Source organism: Nerophis lumbriciformis, linkage group LG02 (assembly GCF_033978685.3).
Source record: "Nerophis lumbriciformis linkage group LG02, RoL_Nlum_v2.1, whole genome shotgun sequence".
In the NCBI taxonomy this organism is placed as follows: domain Eukaryota; kingdom Metazoa; phylum Chordata; class Actinopteri; order Syngnathiformes; family Syngnathidae; genus Nerophis; species Nerophis lumbriciformis.
Window position 1 is genome coordinate 12946250 of NC_084549.2, and position 19077 is coordinate 12965326.

Genomic DNA, 19077 nt, shown 5'->3' on the forward strand with positions numbered 1-19077 from the left:
GACCCCGGACTGTTGAACAACTTAAGCTGTACATCAAGCAAGAATGGGAAATAATTCCACCTGAAAAGCTTCAAAAATTGGTCTCCTCAGTTCCCAAATGTTTACTGAGTGTTGTTAAAAGGAAAGGCCATGTAACACAGTGGTAAAATGCCACTGTGCCAACTTTTTTGCAATGTGTTGCTGCCATTAAATTCTAAATTAATGATTATTTGCCAAAAAAAATTAATTTTCTCAGTTTGAACATTAAATATCTTGTCTTTGCAGTCTATTCAATTGAATATAAGTTGAAAAGGATTTTCAAATCATTGTATTCTGTTTTTATTTACGATTTACACGACGTGCCAACTTCACTGGTTTTGGGTTTTGAAATTTGCGCCACATCGTCCAGAGCTCGTATTTGATCCACCGTATTAGGAGCCTAGAAATGTATGAAATTTCAGACTTTGTGATACTAGGTTGTACAAAAATTGCTTCCCTTCAAGGTACACAAATCTATTGCCTTAATGGCACCGACCCAGAGGGCCAGGAGGTGAGCTACGGCCTCTCCTTCGACCCAGGCTCCAAGGAGTACTTCAGAGTCAACCCCGAGACAGGAAACATCACCTTAGTGGAAAAGCTCGACAGAGAAGTACATCATAGGATGCTAAAATGATCACTAACATACATTGTTTTCTGTGTACGGTTGACAATGTGTCATATAACTCCTTGCTTTGCCTTTGCTCTCAGAAACAAGATTCTTTCGATGTTCTGGTCAGCATCACGGACGGGAAAAGCGAGGTAACACTCTACTGTGTCTGCTCACCATAACCTACCCAAATGTCCCTAGGGAGAGTGCAGGGGGTAGGTTGCGGGGGCGTGGTTAAGAGGGGAGGAGTATATTTACAGCTAGAATTCATCAAGTCAAGTATTTCATATATATATATATATATATATATATATATATATATATATATATATATATATATATATTGTTGCGTTTGGACCAGTTGTTCCTCCCAGGGAATTCAAGTCGCAAGTCGCTCCCAAGCTCTTTATGACACTTAAAGCTGAGTAGAAAAACCACCAGAGACAGAATAGGTATTTTGTAATATATTTGCAAAGCTTTGCAAACATACTGAGACCAGTCCAGCATAGAACATTCAATCGCGCTGCCAAGATGGTCTGCCCCCCTCCCATGAAAAACCCTCTCCCCTATCAAGTCTCTCTCCCTCCCACCCTCGCAGTCATGTCCCTCCAGCCCAAACACATGCCCATTGTCCTCTGCACCTGGACATAAGGCTAGATAAGAGAAAGGAGTATCTCTCTTTCTTACATTCCTCACTCAAGGTTAAGCACACAGTATTTGCAGACAACCAAAAGACCACAATTGGAAGAAAAACACTAGCTGTTTTGTAATATGATTATGAAATAAAAAGAAGTAACACTTAAATACGGATATATGTAAATATCTGCCTCCGACAATTTATATATATATACATATATATATATATATATATATATATATATATATATATATATATATATATATATATATATATATATATATATATATATATATATATATATGTCTTAATAAGGTTATCCAAAAAATAGTGCTCGATACCGTAGTAGAGCGCAATATATGTATGTGTGGGAAAAAAAAATCACAAGACTATTTCATCTCTACAGGCCTGTTTCATGAGGGGTTCCCTCAATCATCAGGAGATTGAGGGAACCCCTCATGAAACAGGCCTGTAGAGATGAAGTAGTCTTGTGATTTTTTTTCCCACACATACATATATATATATATATATATATATATATATATATATATATATATATATATATATATATATATATATATATATATATATATATATAAGAAATACTTGACTTTCAGTGAATTCCAGATATAAATATATATTTATTTTATTATATATATATATATATATACATATATATATATATATATATATAAAATAAATACTTGAATTTCAGTGTTCATTTATCTACGCATTTACACACACATAACACTCATCTACTCATTGTTGAGTTAAGGGTTGAATTGTCCATCCTTGTTCTATTCTCTGTCACTATTTTTCTAACCATGCTGAACACCCTCTCTGATGATGCATTGCTGTGTGGCACGCACAAAAGTGCTTTCATCAAATGCACTAGATAGCAGTATTGTCCTGTTTAAGAGTGCCACAACATTGCTGTTTATGGCAGACGAACTGCTTTACGGTAGACGAAAACGTGACTGCTGTTGTTGTGTGTTGTTACCGCGCTGGGAGGACGTTAATGAAACTGCCTAACAATAAACCCACATAAGAAACCAAGAACTCGCCCTTGATCATTCTACAGTTATAATGATTGGGCAGGCACGATGTTTATATTGTGGGAAAGCGGACTTGAAAACAGGCTGTCGACACGTCACTCAGGTCCGCCTGAATTCCGGGAGATTTTCGGGAGAAAATTTGTCCCGGGAGGTTTTCCGGAGAGGCGCTGAATTTGGGGAGTCTCCCGTAAAATCCGGGAGGGTTGGCAAGTATGGACTAGGGATCTCTAGCAGGGGCTAGGAGACAGGCAAAACTAACGTAACAGTATTGTGACGCAAATAAAGAAGCCAGGGCGAGTGATCAACAAAGGCAGGCTTAAATAGTGTCTCTTGATTACAAACAGGTGTGTCCCGAACAACAGAGGCAGGTGAAAATCAGAAGTAACCATGGTGACTAAACTCAGGAGGTGCACAAACAGGAACTAAAGGAGTCCAAAACATACACAAAACATGATCCGGACCACGAATCATGACAAAAACAGCCATTATCGGACATTTCTCGCTGTAACATAACAAAATGTGGAAAAATCCTAGCACTGTGAATACTTTCCGTACACTGTATATCCATCCATCCATTACTACACTGCTTATCCTAACGCTGTATACGTACGCGCATAAAAATGCTCTTTTAACGAGACTTCTTCCTTTCAGGTTGTGGAAAGAGTGACGATATTTGTGATGGACGCGAACGATGAGAAACCCGAACTCCACAACATGCCTGCAATCATTGACGTACTGGAGGTATGTCTGTCGAACCAATATGTTAAAACATTATGTACACAGCAGAAACTGAACTCTAAGTAAGAATAAATATCTCAAATAAGGGTGATATTTTCTTATTTTCTGTCTGATAAGATAATTCTTCTCACTAAGCAGATTTTATGTTAGAGTGCTTTACTTGTTTTAAGGGTTTTGGTCCTGAATTATTTCAGTAAGATATTACAGTTTGTTGCTGAGATTTGATGACCTATATTGAGTAAAACATGCTTGAAACTAGAATATCAAGTGTTGCAAAGCTGTGTCATCAACACTCACAAGTATAAAACTACTTTTTTAAAGTAATCATTTCTTATTTCAAGCATGAAAAAAAAAAAATCATGACAATGTTGTCTCATAATTAAAACAGATGACAGCCAAATGGACTTTGCTATTTTATTTTCAGTGAAACAATAGAAAATACGTACTCATAGAATAGTAAAGTTGGCACAGTACAGTAAACTATTCATATTTAAACACTTAACATGTGACATTTCTGACAATTTAACAGAAATAGTTCATGCACATTCAAATTAATTATTCAATAATTGAAATTTTGAAGAATTAATTTATATATATTTATATATATATATATATATATATATATATATATATATTCCTTGCGCACTAATTGAATTAAAGTGCACGTATTTGGCGCGATGATGTCATGTTATCGATGGAAAAATGCATTTTTAGACAATATGATTTGCCTGAGCGGCTAGGAGACCCCGAGAGTAACAAGCGGTTGCCTTGTTGCCTTTCCATTAAGAACAATAAATTAGTTTTTAGTATAAGTTTGCTGGTTTCAAGAAATCTAATACCGAGCGCATATCATTATGCCAAGATAATGGCATATAGAATATGTTTCAACATATTGAGCAAAAAGGTCTCTTTTTTTTTTCTACCAAGAAAAGTGCACTTGTTATTAGTGAGAATGTATTTATTTTAATTTTTTTTTTATGGTTCATTGAGGTTAGCTAATTTTACTTTTTTTGGAAAGTCTTGACGAGCCAAATTTTCTTGTTCTATTGGCAGATCATTTTGCTTCGTTCAAATAAAATACCCCTCATTTTTTTCATTTTTTTTTCACTTGTTTTTGAACACTGACTTTTTGCAGTGTGCAAACATTGAAAACAAAAATGTGTGTGTTTGTGGCAGACGACAGAATCCGGACACAGCATCTTCAAAGCGGCGGCAGTGGACAGAGACACGGGCTCAGGGGGCTCGGTCACCTACTACCTCCTGGTAATTGGCAATACCACTACCCTCCCATTCTGATAACTCCGCTAAATGTTTGCATGAGTGTTTTAATCTGCGACTCCAATCATGCATGTGATGACAGCAGCGCGGTGACAATGATTTTGCTCAGTGTCATAGTGCCCGTTCATGCATGAAAGCAGTGCAGGAGCACGGATTAACATCACAATTACATTCGTGCACGTGTGTCTGATTTGGCCTTGAAGTGGTCGTCGACGTTAGTGTGCACTTTGGGGCTTTTAAGAGCATCTGGCCTGTGGCGGAGAGGACTATTGAGGCCGCACACATCTGGAACGGGCAGCTTTCACCTGCCTGCGCTGTGAACATTGAGCATATGGGTGCCTTACATCCCAGATGGACAAAGAGATATGCACTATGTGGCCTAATTCGAGTGGCCTGTGAGTGTTTCCTTTCCATGCAGCCATCTGACCACTCTGGGTGCTGTCTCACGTGAGGGCTACTAATGGGGTTTCTATGGAGAGGCTTTTACTAATGTGACCTTGTTTGAGCCTATTTTTGCCCCCTAAATCCCGCTTTTATTGTGCTCTCTGTTGCAGAATGCACATTCCAGTTTGTTTACGATTGACAGACACAGCGGAGTTATTCGCATCAAGCCTGAGGAGACGCTGGACTATGAGAAAACAAAGACACATTTTGTCACTGTCATTGCAAAGGTGAAACAAGTGTACTATTAGAGATCACGTTTAGGATTTAAACATGCACTGTGCATTGTGCAGGTTCTATATACAAACCCCGTTTCCATATGAGTTGGGAAATTGTGTTAGATGTAAATATAAACGGAATACAATGATTTGCAAATCATTTTCAACCCATATTCAGTTGAATATGCTACAAAGACAACATATTTGATGTTCAAACTGATAAACATTTTTTTTTTTTGTAAATAATCATTAACTTTAGAATTTGATGCCAGCAACACGTGACAAAGACGTTGGGAAAGGTGGCAATAAATACTGATAAAGTTGATGAATGCTCATCAAACACTTATTTGGAACATTCCACAGGTGTGCAGGCTAATTGGGAACAGGTGGGTGCCATGATTGAGTATAAAAGTAGATTCAATGAAATGCTCAGTCATTCACAAACAAGGATGGGGCGAGGGTCACCATTTTGTCAACAAATGCATGAGCAAATTGTTAAACAGTTTAAGAAAAACCTTTCTCAACCAGCTATTGCAAGGAATTTAGGGATTTCACCATCTACCGTCCGTAATATCATCAAAGGGTTCAGAGAATCTGGAGAAATCACTGCACGTAAGCAGCTAAGCCCGTGACCTTCGATCCCTCAGGCTGTACTGCATCAACAAGCGATATCAGTGTGTAAAGGATATCACCACATGGGCCCAGGAACACTTCAGAAACCCACTGTCAGTAACTACAGTTGGTCGCTACACCTGTAAGTGCAAGTTAAAACTCTCCTATGCAAGGCGAAAACCGTTTATCAACAACACCCAGAAGCGCCGTCGGTTTCGCTGGGCCTGAGCTCATCTAAGATGGACTGATACAAAGTGGAAAAGTGTTCTCTGGTCTGACGAGTCCACATTTCAAATTGTTTTTGGAAACTGTGGACGTCGTGTCCTCCGGACCAAAGAGGAAAAGAACCATCCGGATTGTTATAGGCTCAAAGTTGAAAAGCTAGCATCTGTGATGGTATGAGGGTGTATTAGTGCCCAAGACATGGGTAACTTACACATCTGTGAAGGCGCCATTAATGCTGAAAGGTACATACAGGTTTTGGAGCAACATTTGTTGCCATCCAAGCAACGTTATCATGGACGCCCCTGCTTATTTCATCAAGACAATGCCAAGCCACGTGTTACATCAACGTGGCTTCATAGTGAAAGAGTGTGGGTACTAGACTGGCCTGCCTGTAGTCTAGACCTGTCTCCCATTGAAAATGTGTGGCGCATTATGAAGCCTAAAATACCACAACGGAGACCCCCAGACTGTTGAACAACTTAAGCTGTACATCAAGCAAGAATGGGAAAGAATTCCGCCTGAGAAGCTTAAAAAATGTGTCTCCTCCGTTCCCAAACGTTTACTGAGTGTTGTTAAAAGAAAAAGTGATGTAACACAGTGGTGAACATGCCCTTTCCCAACTACTTTGGCACATGTTGCAGCCATGAAATTCTAAGTTAATTATTATTTGCAAAAAAAAAATAAAGTTTATGAGTTTGAACATCAAATATCTTGTCTTTGTAGTGCATTCAATTGAATATGGGTTGAAAATGATTTGCAAATCATTGTATTCCGTTTATATTTACTTCTAACACAATTTCCCAACTCATATGGAAACGAGGTTTGTATGCAATAATACAATACAATTATTGCAGAAATACACACATTCTCAGACACACTGTGTCAGGTTCAAACGCTGTTGACATCTATTAAACAAGACAAGAGGCAAAGAATTAAACAGAAACAGAATTCAATTTGGACTCAATATTGAGGAGAGTCGTCTGTACACTGTACCCTTGAACAGTATCTCAGCACACTCTGCCAAAAGATTGCATGCCTCCTTCTTTTATTTTGGACCCTCCCCGACCACATGGCCACCAAAGGACAAAGGTCGCAAAAAGTTTACAGAAAAGGTCGTAAACAATTCACAGAAAAGGTCAGTTCAAAAAGAGTTTGTAAAATACTTCAAAAAGAGGTCCATAAAATAGTTCAAAAAGAGTTTGTAAAATACTTCAAAAAGAGGTCGTCTGGAAATTGGGCAGATCCTGTCATCTCTCCGCTTTGAAGTCCTTGGGTTAGAACAATACCCCCCCCCCCCCCACACAGTGGAGTTTTACGAGCCTTACTCTTGGTAGGTTTCAAAGACAGTTTTTGTCTGTTTTTTTAGATGCATCATCTACATATTTATATTTACGCGTAATACACATTCATTCTTTTTTTTTTTTTTTTTTTCATTTATTCATTTATTTCAGGCAATGACATTTAATAAAAAATAAAGTACAAGGTCGACAATACATAATAATAAAAATTAACATAATGCAAAAGGTAATTGTCCAGTTTTGCCTGAAAGGGAGTGGGAAGAAGATAATTTATTTAATCCTACCCCCAGTTCTCCATTCAGTGATTAATACATTGAGTTTCACTGTTACTTTGTTTAAGGATTATACAAATGTTGTATTATAGTGGCATTACTACAGGTAACAATAATTATTACACTGTATGAGCAATTTGTATAAACAATGTAGGACGAATTAATTCATACAGTACAGGCCAAAAGTTTGGACACACCTTCTCATTCAATGCATTTTCTTTCTTTTCATGACTATTTACATTGTAGATTGTCACTGAAGGCATCAAAACTATGAATGAACACATGTGGAGTTGTGCACTTAACAAAAAAGTTGAAATAACTGAAAACATATATTCTAGTTTCTTCAAAATAGCCACCTTTTGCTCTGATTACTGCTTTGCACACTCTTGGCATTCTCTCCATGAGCTTCAAGAGGTAGTCACCTGAAATGGTTTTCACTTCACAGGTGGGCTTGAAGCTCATCGAGAGAATGCCAAGAGTGTGCAATGCAGTAATCAGAGAAAAGGGTGGCTATTTTGAAGAAATGTTTTCAGATATTTCACCTTTTTTTGCTAAGTACATAACTCCACATGTGTTCATTCATAGTTTTGATGCCTTCAGTGACAATCTACAATGTAAATAGTCATAAAAACACATTGAATGAAACTTTTGGCATGTACTGTATATTTAAATACTTTTATTCTTATCAAGTAGTTATCATGAAAAATTATACAAATATATATATATTTTAAATACAAACTTGTATTTACCACTGATCTGTTGTATTCTTTAACAAAAAAAAATTAACTTTATATTACTTTTTTTGCAGGATGGGGGAGGTAATTTCAATGACAAAGAGCAGTTTTTGTCCTCCTCTGCGACCCTGACAATTAATGTGATAGACGAACAGGACACGCCGCCATCTTTTATCGGCACGCCTTACTTTGGCTACGTTTACGAAGTGTCGACGCCGGTGAGTAAACAGCTATTTCCCTTATGTAGTTCGTTTTATTGTATTTGTGATATCTTACTGCGTTTTCCCAGGGTTCTGAGATATTCACAGTTGTGGCCAAAGATGGGGATGTGGGGAACCCAAATCCAATTCGTTATTCTTTCGACGAGGGTAAGCATATCGCTCAAATGATCCAATTAATATGAATAATGCATTGTAAAAAATGCAGGACGGAATATACTGTAATTTAGATCAGAGGTCTCCAACTTCAATCACTATGAGAGCTACTACTTTGACTAGTATGATTCAAATTGTACTTCATTTACGATGGAGATCTCCACTCAAACAGTGAGGTCGTTGTCTTTTTGCGCTCATTCAATAGAAGCATAATGTCTGAATTAAACAGCTTCAAAAATACGAATTGTTCAAACAAATTTTTGGGGTAATTTGTAGGGATGTCTGATAATATCGGACTGCCGATATTATCGGCCGATAAATGCTTTAAAATGTAATATCGGAAATTATCGGTATCGGTTTAAAAATTATCGATATCGGTTTCAAAAAGTAAAATTTATGACTTTTTAAAACGCCGCTGTGTACTTCTTCTTGGTCAACAGCCATACAGGTCACACTGAGGGTGGCCGTGTAAACAACTTTAACACTGTTACAAATATGACCCACACTGTGAACCCACACCAAACAAGAATGACAAACACATTTTGGGAGAACATCCGCACCGTAACGCAACATAAACACAACAGAACAAATACCTTGCAGCACTAACTCTTCCGGGACGCTACAATATACACCCCCCACAACCCCCTATCCCCCCCCTCACACCTAAACCGTGCCCCCCCAACCCCGCCCACCTCCACCTCCTCATGCTCTCTCAGGAAGAGAATGTCCCAAATTCCAAGCTGCTGTTTTGAAGCATGTTAAAAAAAATAATGCACTTTGTGACTTCAATAATAAATATGGCCATGTTGGCATTTTTTTCCCATAACTTGAGTTGATTTATGTTGGAAAACCTTGTTACATTGTTTAATGCATCCAGCGGGGCATCACAACAAAATTAGGCATAATAATGTGTTAATTCCACGACTGTATATATCGGTATCGGTTGATATCGGAATCGGTAATTAAGAGTTGGACTATATCGAAATATTGGATATCGGCAAAAAAGCCATTATCGGACATCTCTAGTAATTTGCTTGATTTAGATGTTTTGTTCACTCTTGTTGCTTCTCTTTATAGGGGATGATGGAGTTTTTAGCATCAACGAGACAAGTGGCCTCATCACCCTGCTGACAAGTCCCATTTATCTCAAGAGAGAAATCTTTAACATTAAAGTCAAGGTATGTATTTAAACTGTACAAATTGGATGAATAATAACGGTATGTGTCAGGTTCAAACACTGATGACATCTATTAAACAAGACAAAAGGCAAAGAATTAAACAGAGACAGAATTCAATTTGGACTAAATATTGAGGAGAGTCGTCTGTACACTGTACCCTTGCACATTATATCAGCACGCTCTGCCAAAAGATTGCACGCCTCCTTCTTTTATTTTGGACCCTCCCCGACCACATGGCCACCGCTATTTTCAAAGGACAAAGGTCGCAAAAAGTTCACAGAAAAGGTCGTAAACAATTCACAGAAAAGGTCAGTTCAAAAAGAGTTTGTAAAATAGTTCCAAAAGAGGTCCATAAAATAGTTCAAAAAGATGTTCGTAAACCAGTTCAAAAAGAAAGTTCAAAAAGAGGTCGTCTGGAAATTGGGCAGATCCTGTCTTCTCTCCGCTTTGAAGTCCTTGGGTTAGAACAATATCTTTCTGTTAATTACCATACATGAAAGAACACAGGAACACCTTCATCTTGCTTTCCCCCCCTACACAGTGGAGTTTTACGAGCCTTACTCTTGGTAGGTTTCAAAGACAGCTTTTGTCTTCTCACCAGGCCCTCAATGTAACACAAAGTTTGTTGTGATGATTTAGAAACAATTATTCTAACAGGGTCCTTGAGGGTGCATGGGAGTTTGCCCAACCAGTCTACATGTGTTTTGTGGACTTGGAGAAGGCATTCGACCGTGTCCCTCGGGAAGTCCTGTGGGGAGTGCTCAGAGAGTATGGGGTATCGGACTGTCTGATTGTGGCAGTCCGCTCCCTGTATGCTCAGTGCCAGAGCTTGGTCCGCATTGCCGGCAGTAAGTCGGACACGTTTCCAGTGAGGGTTGGACTCCGCCAAGGCTGCCCTTTGTCACCGATTCTGTTCATGACTTTTATGGACAGAATTTCTAGGCGCAGTCAAGGCGTTGAGGGGATCTGGTTTGGTGGCTGCAGGATTAGGTCTCTGCTTTTTGCAGATGACGTGGTCCTGATGGCTTCATCTGGCCAGGATCTTCAGCTCTCACTGGATCGGTTCGCAGCCGAGTGTGAAGCGACTAGGATGAGAATCAGCACCTCCAAGTCCGAGTCCATGGTTCTCGCCCGGAAAAGGGTGGAGTGCCATCTCTGGGTTGGGGAGGAGATCTTGCCCCAAGTGGAGGAGTTCAAGTACCTCGGAGTCTTGTTCACGAGTGAGGGAAGAGTGGATCGTGAGATCGACAGGCGGATCGGTGCGGCGTCTTCAGTAATGCGGACGCTGTATCGATCCGTTGTGGTGAAGAAGGAGCTGAGCCGGAAGGCAAAGCTCTCAATTTACCGGTCGATCTACGTTCCCATCCTCACCTATGGTCATGAGCTTTGGGTTATGACCGAAAGGACAAGATCACGGGTACAAGCGGCCGAAATGAGTTTCCTCCGCCGGATGGCGGGGCTCTCCCTTAGAGATAGGGTGAGAAGCTCTGCCATCCGGGGGGAGCTCAAAGTAAAGCCGCTGCTCCTCCACATCGAGAGGAGCCAGATGAGGTGGTTCGGGCATCTGGTCAGGATACCACCCGAACGCCTCACTAGGGAGGTGTTTATGGCACGTCCGACCGGTAGGAGGCCGCGGGGAAGACCCAGGACACGTTGGGAAGACTGTCTCCCGGCTGGCCTGGGAACGCCTCGGGGTCCCACAGGAAGAGCTGGACGAAGTGGCTGGGGAGAGGGAAGTCTGGGCTTCCCTGCTTCGGCTGCTGCCCCCGCGACCCGACCTCGGATAAGCGGAAGAAGATGGATGGATGGATGGATATTCTAACAGTATGCTGATGTGCAAAATGGCCTCATTTGAACTTCACTCTCCAGGCATCCGAAGTGAGTCCAAGAGGCAGACTCCTGGACTACGGGGTGACCACGGTGGTGATCCGTGTGGTGGACCTGAATAACAACCCGCCGACTTTCTACGGTGAGAACGGCACCCAAAGCATGTTTGAGCTGACCATGTACGAGCACCCCCCGGAAGGGGAGATACTCCGGGGGCTGAAAATCACAGTGAATGACTCCGATCAGGTGAGCGACACACACAGAGAGGCAACACTTTTGATGTTACGTCACACTCCACATGTCCACGTTTCCCCACTTAACTAATGAGGAGTGGATTTGTAGCTTGCAACATTGTGACCTTTCAGGCTATGAGACGACTTTGAGGCTGCCTTAACAACTGCAGATTTTTCTACTACAAAATTAAAGTACACAACATAAAACTTAAATGAGCCATTTTTTAGATTTCGCAAACCTTTTTAAATGGTTGACATTTACGTCATGTCATTATTATTTTTTGAAACGACTCACTTCGGCTTTGATGTATCACCAAATCTATTGATTCCTGGAATGCATTAACCGATAGTACACAATGCTTTCAGAGTAATTGAAATGCCTGTTTTACTACATGGATTAAATTGCATACACAGAATGTATTTACGTATTTTTTTTTCGTACACGAGACACTTCATTAGGTACACTTTCACAATTCATGTATAACAGTAACATTAATGAGAAATATGCCTTAAAGACAATATCAGTTGTTTATAATACATACACTGGTTACTTTCTCTAGCTATGTACAATGGAGGGCAATATATTAGAAAAATCTATAATCTGAAAAAGTCCTACATTGACTTTAGGATAGGATAGGATAGGATAGGATAGGATAGGATAAGATAGGATAGGACTTTATTGTCATTGCAACAAGTACAACGAAACTTTGTTTTCAGTACAAACCCGTTCAAGATTAGACAAACAAACAGTGTACAGGTTTACAGAACAGGAACGCTGATGGATCGCCACGAGGCGTCCCGTAAAATATGGGGAAAAAGGTAAAACGCTGGGGAAGGATGAGTAAATAAATACAATCTAGACTGGGCTCCTAAGGGGGTCCAGTCTGGAGTGGGGAAAAAACTCTATAGCAAAGGACATATACATATTACAACATACATCTCGAGATATCTAGCAACAGAGGGAAGGGAGTGCGGGGTCATGGTGGTTGGCTGCAGCTCTCAGGCGCTAACCATCCTTTCATCACCCCTATGGGATTTACATTGTGACATTGCAGGCTATGAGACGACTTTGAGGCTGCCTTAATGACTGCAGATCTTTATACAACAAAATTAAAGCACACAACATAAAAGTTAAATGAGCCCTTTTTAGATTCCGCAAACCTTTTTAAATGGCTGACATTTACATCGTATCATTATTATTTTTTGAAACAACTCACTTCGGCTTTGATGTGTTACCAAATCCATTGATTCCTGGAATGCATTAACCGATAGTACACAATGCTTTCAGAGTAATTGAAATGCCTATTTTACTACATGGATTAAATTGCATACACAGAATGTATTTACGTATTTTCTTTTTCATACACGAGACACTTCATTATTTACACTAACACAATTCATGTATAACAGTAACATTAATGAGAAATATGCCTTAAAGACAATATCAGTTGTTTATAATACATACACTGGTTACCTTCTCTAGCTATGTACAATGGAGGGCAATATATTAGAAAAATCTGTAATCTGAAAAAGTCCTACATTGACTTTAGGATAGGATAGGATAGGATGGGATAGGATAGGACTTTATTGTCATTGCAACAAGTACAATGAAACTTTGTTTTCAGTACAAACCCGTTCAAGATTAGACAAACAAACAGTGTACAGGGTTACAGAACAGGAACGCTGATGGGTCGCCACGACGCGTCCCATAAAAGGTGGGGAAAAGGTAAAACGCTGGGGAAGAAGATGAGTAAAACAATACAATCTAGACTGAGCTCCTAAGGGGGCCAAGTCTGGAGTGGGAAAAAAAACCCTCCATGCCATGCACACATAAACACGTTACATTTAATCACGACAACTCGCAACAGAGGGCGTCAATCGTTGAGGTGTCCTTGAGGGATTTGGAGGACAGTGCAAAGAAAGAGGCTTCAAAAAAGTGTAGACAAGACAAAACAAAGAGAGCAAGCAGGGAGAAGAAATGTGTTAATTCCACGACCGTATATATCGGTATCGGTTGATATCGGAATCGGTAATTAAGAGTTGGACAATATCAGTATATCGGATATCGGCAAAAAAGCCATTATCGGACATCTCTACAGATGACCATTTTGCGAGCACTAATTTGCGCCTTTATCGAACACATCTGAAAAGTACGTGCGAACCGACACACGTTACTCTCACGTCTGTAAGAAAGAAGGTGCTGAACATAAAAACTTAGACTTGGACTTAGACTTAGACTTCCTTTTTATTGTCATTCAAATTTGAACTTTACAGCACAGATAAGAACGCAATTTCGTTACATAAGCTCATGGCAGTGCAGGATAAAAAAGCAATAAGGTGCATATATAAATAAATAAATATATATAAATAATATATATAATATATATATAAAATAAATAAATATATATAAATATATCTATATAAGTAAATAGATTTCTGTACAGATAAATATATTGCACTTTTTCACATGCTTCCAAGTTTATGGATGTATGTTATATTGTCTTTTTTATTCCAGCGAGATAATCCATTTTGGGGGGAGTTGAGGGGATAATTTAATTATGATGCGTTCAAGAGTCTTACGGCCTGAGGGAAGAAGCTGTTACAGAACCTGGAGGTTCTGCTTCGGAGGCTGCGGAACCTCTTTCTAGAGTCCAGCAGTGAAAACAGTCCTTGGTGGGGGTGGGAGGAGTCTTTGCAGATTTTCTGAGCCCTGGTCAGGCAGCGGCTTTTTGCGATCTCCTGGATAGGAGGAAGAGGAGTCCTGATGATCTTTTCCGCCGTCCTCACCACTCTCTGGAGAGACTTCCAGTCTGAGGCATTGCAGGCTCCAGTCCAGACAGAGATGCTGTTGGTTAGCAGACTCTCTATAGTGCTTCTGTAGAATGTGCTGAGAATGGGGGGAGGGAGATGTGCTCTTTTCATCCCATGCAAAAAGTGCATGCGCTGCTGAGCTCTTTTTACAAGAGCCCCGGTGTGCAGGGACCAGTTATCTGCACCCCCAGGAACTTGGTGCTGCTTACTATCTCCACCGCTGTGCCGTTGATGAAGAAAGTAAAGACAGATGAAGGACAGAGAATCCTCCGTCCTACGTGGGTGTCAACATATTTTAACTGTCAAAAATTAAAAAAAATATTAGACATACTGTGTTGTCTATTCAGCATTATCATTTTATAATTTTCGAGCTGATTAAAATGAATTCAATTGAAGCGTTCTGGTGTCATATAGTATATAATTGTTTAATACCGTTTGTATTTTCACAAAGAATGTATACTATTAACATCCTATATGAGAAAAACTTCTTGAAGTGTGCACTTTTTATTTTTTTGCAACTTGAACACAGTAAGTGCAACCTCTCCCCTGTGCACCATCAGCGCTAAAAAAATATTTAAGAAATAGTGGGTCTCATGAAAAATGCAACAGGTAGGAAGGAGCATGATAACATTATTGTGCAGTAAACGATCAAGTGTCTCCGTGGTGAAGAGCTGCGTAATCCTTTCAAAAACCGAATTTAAATAAAGCGATCTGCATCATTTATGAATAGGATGTGCAATGTTAGTAGATGGCACGCAAGACGTCCACTAATAGTACGTAGTATTTTATAGATGGCACACGCTGTTTAGCACATGGTATTGAGGTCTTAGTAGATCAGGGCCCTTGTGTGTAACGTGTGTGTATAATTCAATATAATGAATGTTTTCATGCATTGATGTATAAGTATGACTACAAGTATGACGAGTACAGGTGAGCATTTTGTTATTGTACTGTAGACTAAAGACAGATAATTAACTATCACAATGTAATTGTTGCAATAACTAATGGCCAGTGTTGGGTTAGTTACAGTTACTAGTTACTTTATTTCAAAAGTAACTCTGTTACTAACTCAGTTACTTACCAAAATGCAATGCGTTACTGTGAAAAGTAACCTTTTAGTTACTTGTACATATATTTTAATTTTTAATTTGTTTTAAAGCTTCCATTAATGCCCTTTTAGCCTTCATTTCAGTATTGTTATTGCACTGGAGAATAATACAATCTGTTGATCAACTTGACATGCATTTGCATCACTGAACTCTGCTAAGCAATGTGGTCTACATACAACACACAAAGACAAAGATATGTTTCAAAGGGCCAATTTGTTTCAGGCCAGAACAAATTAACAAAACTATTTTAAATAGCTGTAACATAACATACATAAGTAACAAACAGCATAATAACAACATAGCTGTAAACCAAGGAAGGCACACACTACATACACAAAGCCTCCTAACCAGGCGTTTTTTTTCTCTCAAGGAATGCTGAAATAAAATCATGTCTGAAGCCCAGAGCACTCTACACATTTCCCCAGTTTTAGTTTAGAGATAAGGAAAGATTGGCCTGGCCCACTAGCATCCCTCTTTATGTTTGTGAACTTTATAGTCTATACATTTAGAGCAGTGGTTCTTAACCTGGGTTCGGTCGAACCCTAGGGGTTCGTTGAGTCGGCCTCAGGGGTTCTGTGGAGCCTCCGCCACAGAGGTAAAGACACATCTGACGTATCGTGTAAATAAAAACTTCTCCCTATCAGCGTATTATGGATACTCACAAACAATGTTCCCTCTAATTTTCCATCAGATTTGCAGGTTGTTTAATTGATCGATTTAAACCTTTACTACCAGATTGCAAAGGATGAGAATACATTATATGAAACAGTACAGTTTACACAGTACAGTACATATTCTGTACAATTGACCACTAAAAGGTAACACCCGAATACGTTTTTCAACTTGTTTTGTTACCTTACACACATGGTAATGTGTTTAAGGTGTGTCATTTGTTGTGAATTCATGCACTGTGTTGGTTTTGTTCTTTGAACAAGGTGATGTTAATGCACGATTCATTTTGTGCACCAGTAAAAAAACATATGACTTTTTCTTGAATTTGAAAAAAAAAAACATTTTATTTTTCACTAAAGAAGGGTTCGGTGAATGCGCATATGAAACAGGTGGGGTTCGGTACCTCCAACAAGGTTAAGAACCACTGATTTAGAGTGATGTGATAATCAAACCCTCTAGAAGTCTAGAATGAAAAAGCAACAGTATATAAGAGAATTGACAGAGTGTGTTTACCTTCAGTGCACAGTGCCTCGTTAAAATCCAGCCGCTGTTGCTTAGGAGGTGAAGTGTGTCTCTCTTTACTAGCTTCGTCAAAGCATGTTGCTTTTGTAGCTGTTTCAGCAGATTTGAATTACTAGGATAGGATCTTTGATCCAAGACACAACTTACATTTAACTAAAATGTTCTTTTCTTTGTGGTCGACAAAAGAAAAGTAGTGAGAATATCTCCATGTTAAGAAACTCGGCTTCGGGCTTCGCCATGTCTTGTTAGTAAACACAGACACGCCCCCTCCCCCACACACACACACTTACACGGAGTGTGCCTCTTCCTTGCCGCCTCTTCCGCAGCGCTCCAATAAAACACACTCAGATCTTCTCCGTTTCTAGCCGATACTACATAAAAAATAACGTAAAATAACGCAGTAACGCATCATGTAGTAACGTTAACTGAGTTACTGAATACAAAAAAAACGCGTTAGATTACTATTTACCGCCGAAAGTAACGGCTTTAATCACAACACCGCTAATGACCCACTCTGAACATTTGATTTTACAGTTTTGCAAATGTACCTAATATTGTCACTGTCGTTTTCACTAATAAATGTGCACTTTATATGTAGGGAGCCAATGCAAAATTCAACCTGAAGCTGATCGGGCCTGGAAGGATGCTGCGAGTGGTCCCACAGACGGTACTGAACGAGGCCCAAGTCACGATATTGGTGGAAGATTCTGCAGCCATGGATTACGAGAAACACCACTTCCTCACTTACAAGGTGTGCGTTTAATTGTGACAAAGCAACCACTTTCTAACTCTGAAAGAGCTTCGCTTTGTCTTAGCTCCTTGCTGTTGAGGTCGACACGCCGGAGAGGTTCAGCTCCACGGCCGACATCGTCATCCATCTCCTGGACACCAATGACAACGCGCCCAAATTCTCCTCAGACTACTACATCGCCAGAATCCCAGAGAATTCACCTGGCGGCTCCAACGTTGTGTCAGTCCTGGTGAGTCGCCCGTCATCCTGTCTAAAAATATAACAATCCCCCACCCACACACATTAGTGTACGTCACTGTGAGCTCAAGAGGAATGCTCGATTTGAGCAAAATGCCAGAAAGAGGCTTTAATTCTCTAAATGTAGACGTTTGGTGCTGAGGTAGGGATAATATGTGAAAACATGTAGATAAAAGCTAGGCAGGGGAAGCTGCCAGATGGCTATCACTTTCATTCTGTTGTGTAACACCAAATTCCCTCCGTTTTTTCCCCCGCTTTTCCAAAGCTGTGCTAAATATGTGCAGGCATATTGTGTTACAACCAAAATATAAGGTCATGTTAGGTCTTCATCAAGTCCTGGGGATACATCTTTGTTGTGGCTGATCACACAAAGGGAGCGATTTGGGGACTTTTTCCGTCGTCTGTCCTTCATATGAGCTCAAAGCAGCAGGGAGGCACGCTCATAAAATCCTCCCGTTGCGTGAACACCAGCAAGGCTCGCTGCCTTGATCCCAGGCAATTTCAATCAGATAAAAGAACAGCCGACAAGTGACCTTGCACACATAGAGACACTGAACAGGCCTCCCTGATGCAGCAGATTAGCTGATGACATGATGATGTGACCATGACATCAAACAGACCTTCTTTTTATAGCTTTAACATCATTTTTGCTGGTGTCCTCTTCCAATAAACAAAATAATCCATGCCTTAGATTTGACGCTATCTTGGCTTTGATGTAGACACCAGCTGTCATTTCATATGAATAATCTTTTCTTTCAGATTATGATAATAATTAAAGCTGCAAGCAGCGATGGACAGGACCGACTTTGAGGGCTCATAAAATCCAAACCGGAGCAGTAATTAAAACTCTTTCATCAACTTTTAATCAGAAGGGTTCAATCTCTCTCCTGTGCTAATTTGAAGCCGACACGACAAACGCGCTCATAGGAGATAATGTTTGAAAATAGGTGACTGTTTTTACACAACTTTTGTATTGAAGGGGGAATTGCAAACTTCCTGTTGATTTTTGCTGGGGGTTGTCAGTGTATGAAATATAGGTCTAAGTGAGACCTACATGGTGGTTTTTGTTTCATGTCTCTACGACATTCCTACTGGGAGGTACAGGCAGTTGTGTCTGTGTTTTCTTCCTAGGGGCCGCTAGAGCACAATTGTGAGTTTTGGGGTTTGGTTTTTTGATTAAATCGCAATTTTCGCCAGTCCTGATGAGTCTGTCCAATTTGGTGAGTTTTA

General features: G+C 39.9%; 1 protein-coding gene across 2 annotated transcripts in view; it reads left to right on the forward strand.

The window, feature by feature from the left end:
• Positions 1 to 19077, forward strand: part of cdhr1a (cadherin-related family member 1a) — a 38848-nt gene that overhangs the window by 1898 nt on the left and 17873 nt on the right. For both annotated transcript variants that reach the window (XM_061936536.2, XM_061937206.1), the window contains exons 3-13: positions 483 to 628; positions 727 to 777; positions 2969 to 3058; positions 4232 to 4318; positions 4888 to 5004; positions 8208 to 8351; positions 8423 to 8501; positions 9585 to 9685; positions 11555 to 11758; positions 17458 to 17610; positions 17675 to 17839. In XM_061936536.2, coding sequence (XP_061792520.1) covers positions 483 to 628; positions 727 to 777; positions 2969 to 3058; positions 4232 to 4318; positions 4888 to 5004; positions 8208 to 8351; positions 8423 to 8501; positions 9585 to 9685; positions 11555 to 11758; positions 17458 to 17610; positions 17675 to 17839 — 1337 coding nt within the window. The remainder of the gene's footprint in view (positions 1 to 482; positions 629 to 726; positions 778 to 2968; positions 3059 to 4231; positions 4319 to 4887; positions 5005 to 8207; positions 8352 to 8422; positions 8502 to 9584; positions 9686 to 11554; positions 11759 to 17457; positions 17611 to 17674; positions 17840 to 19077) is intronic.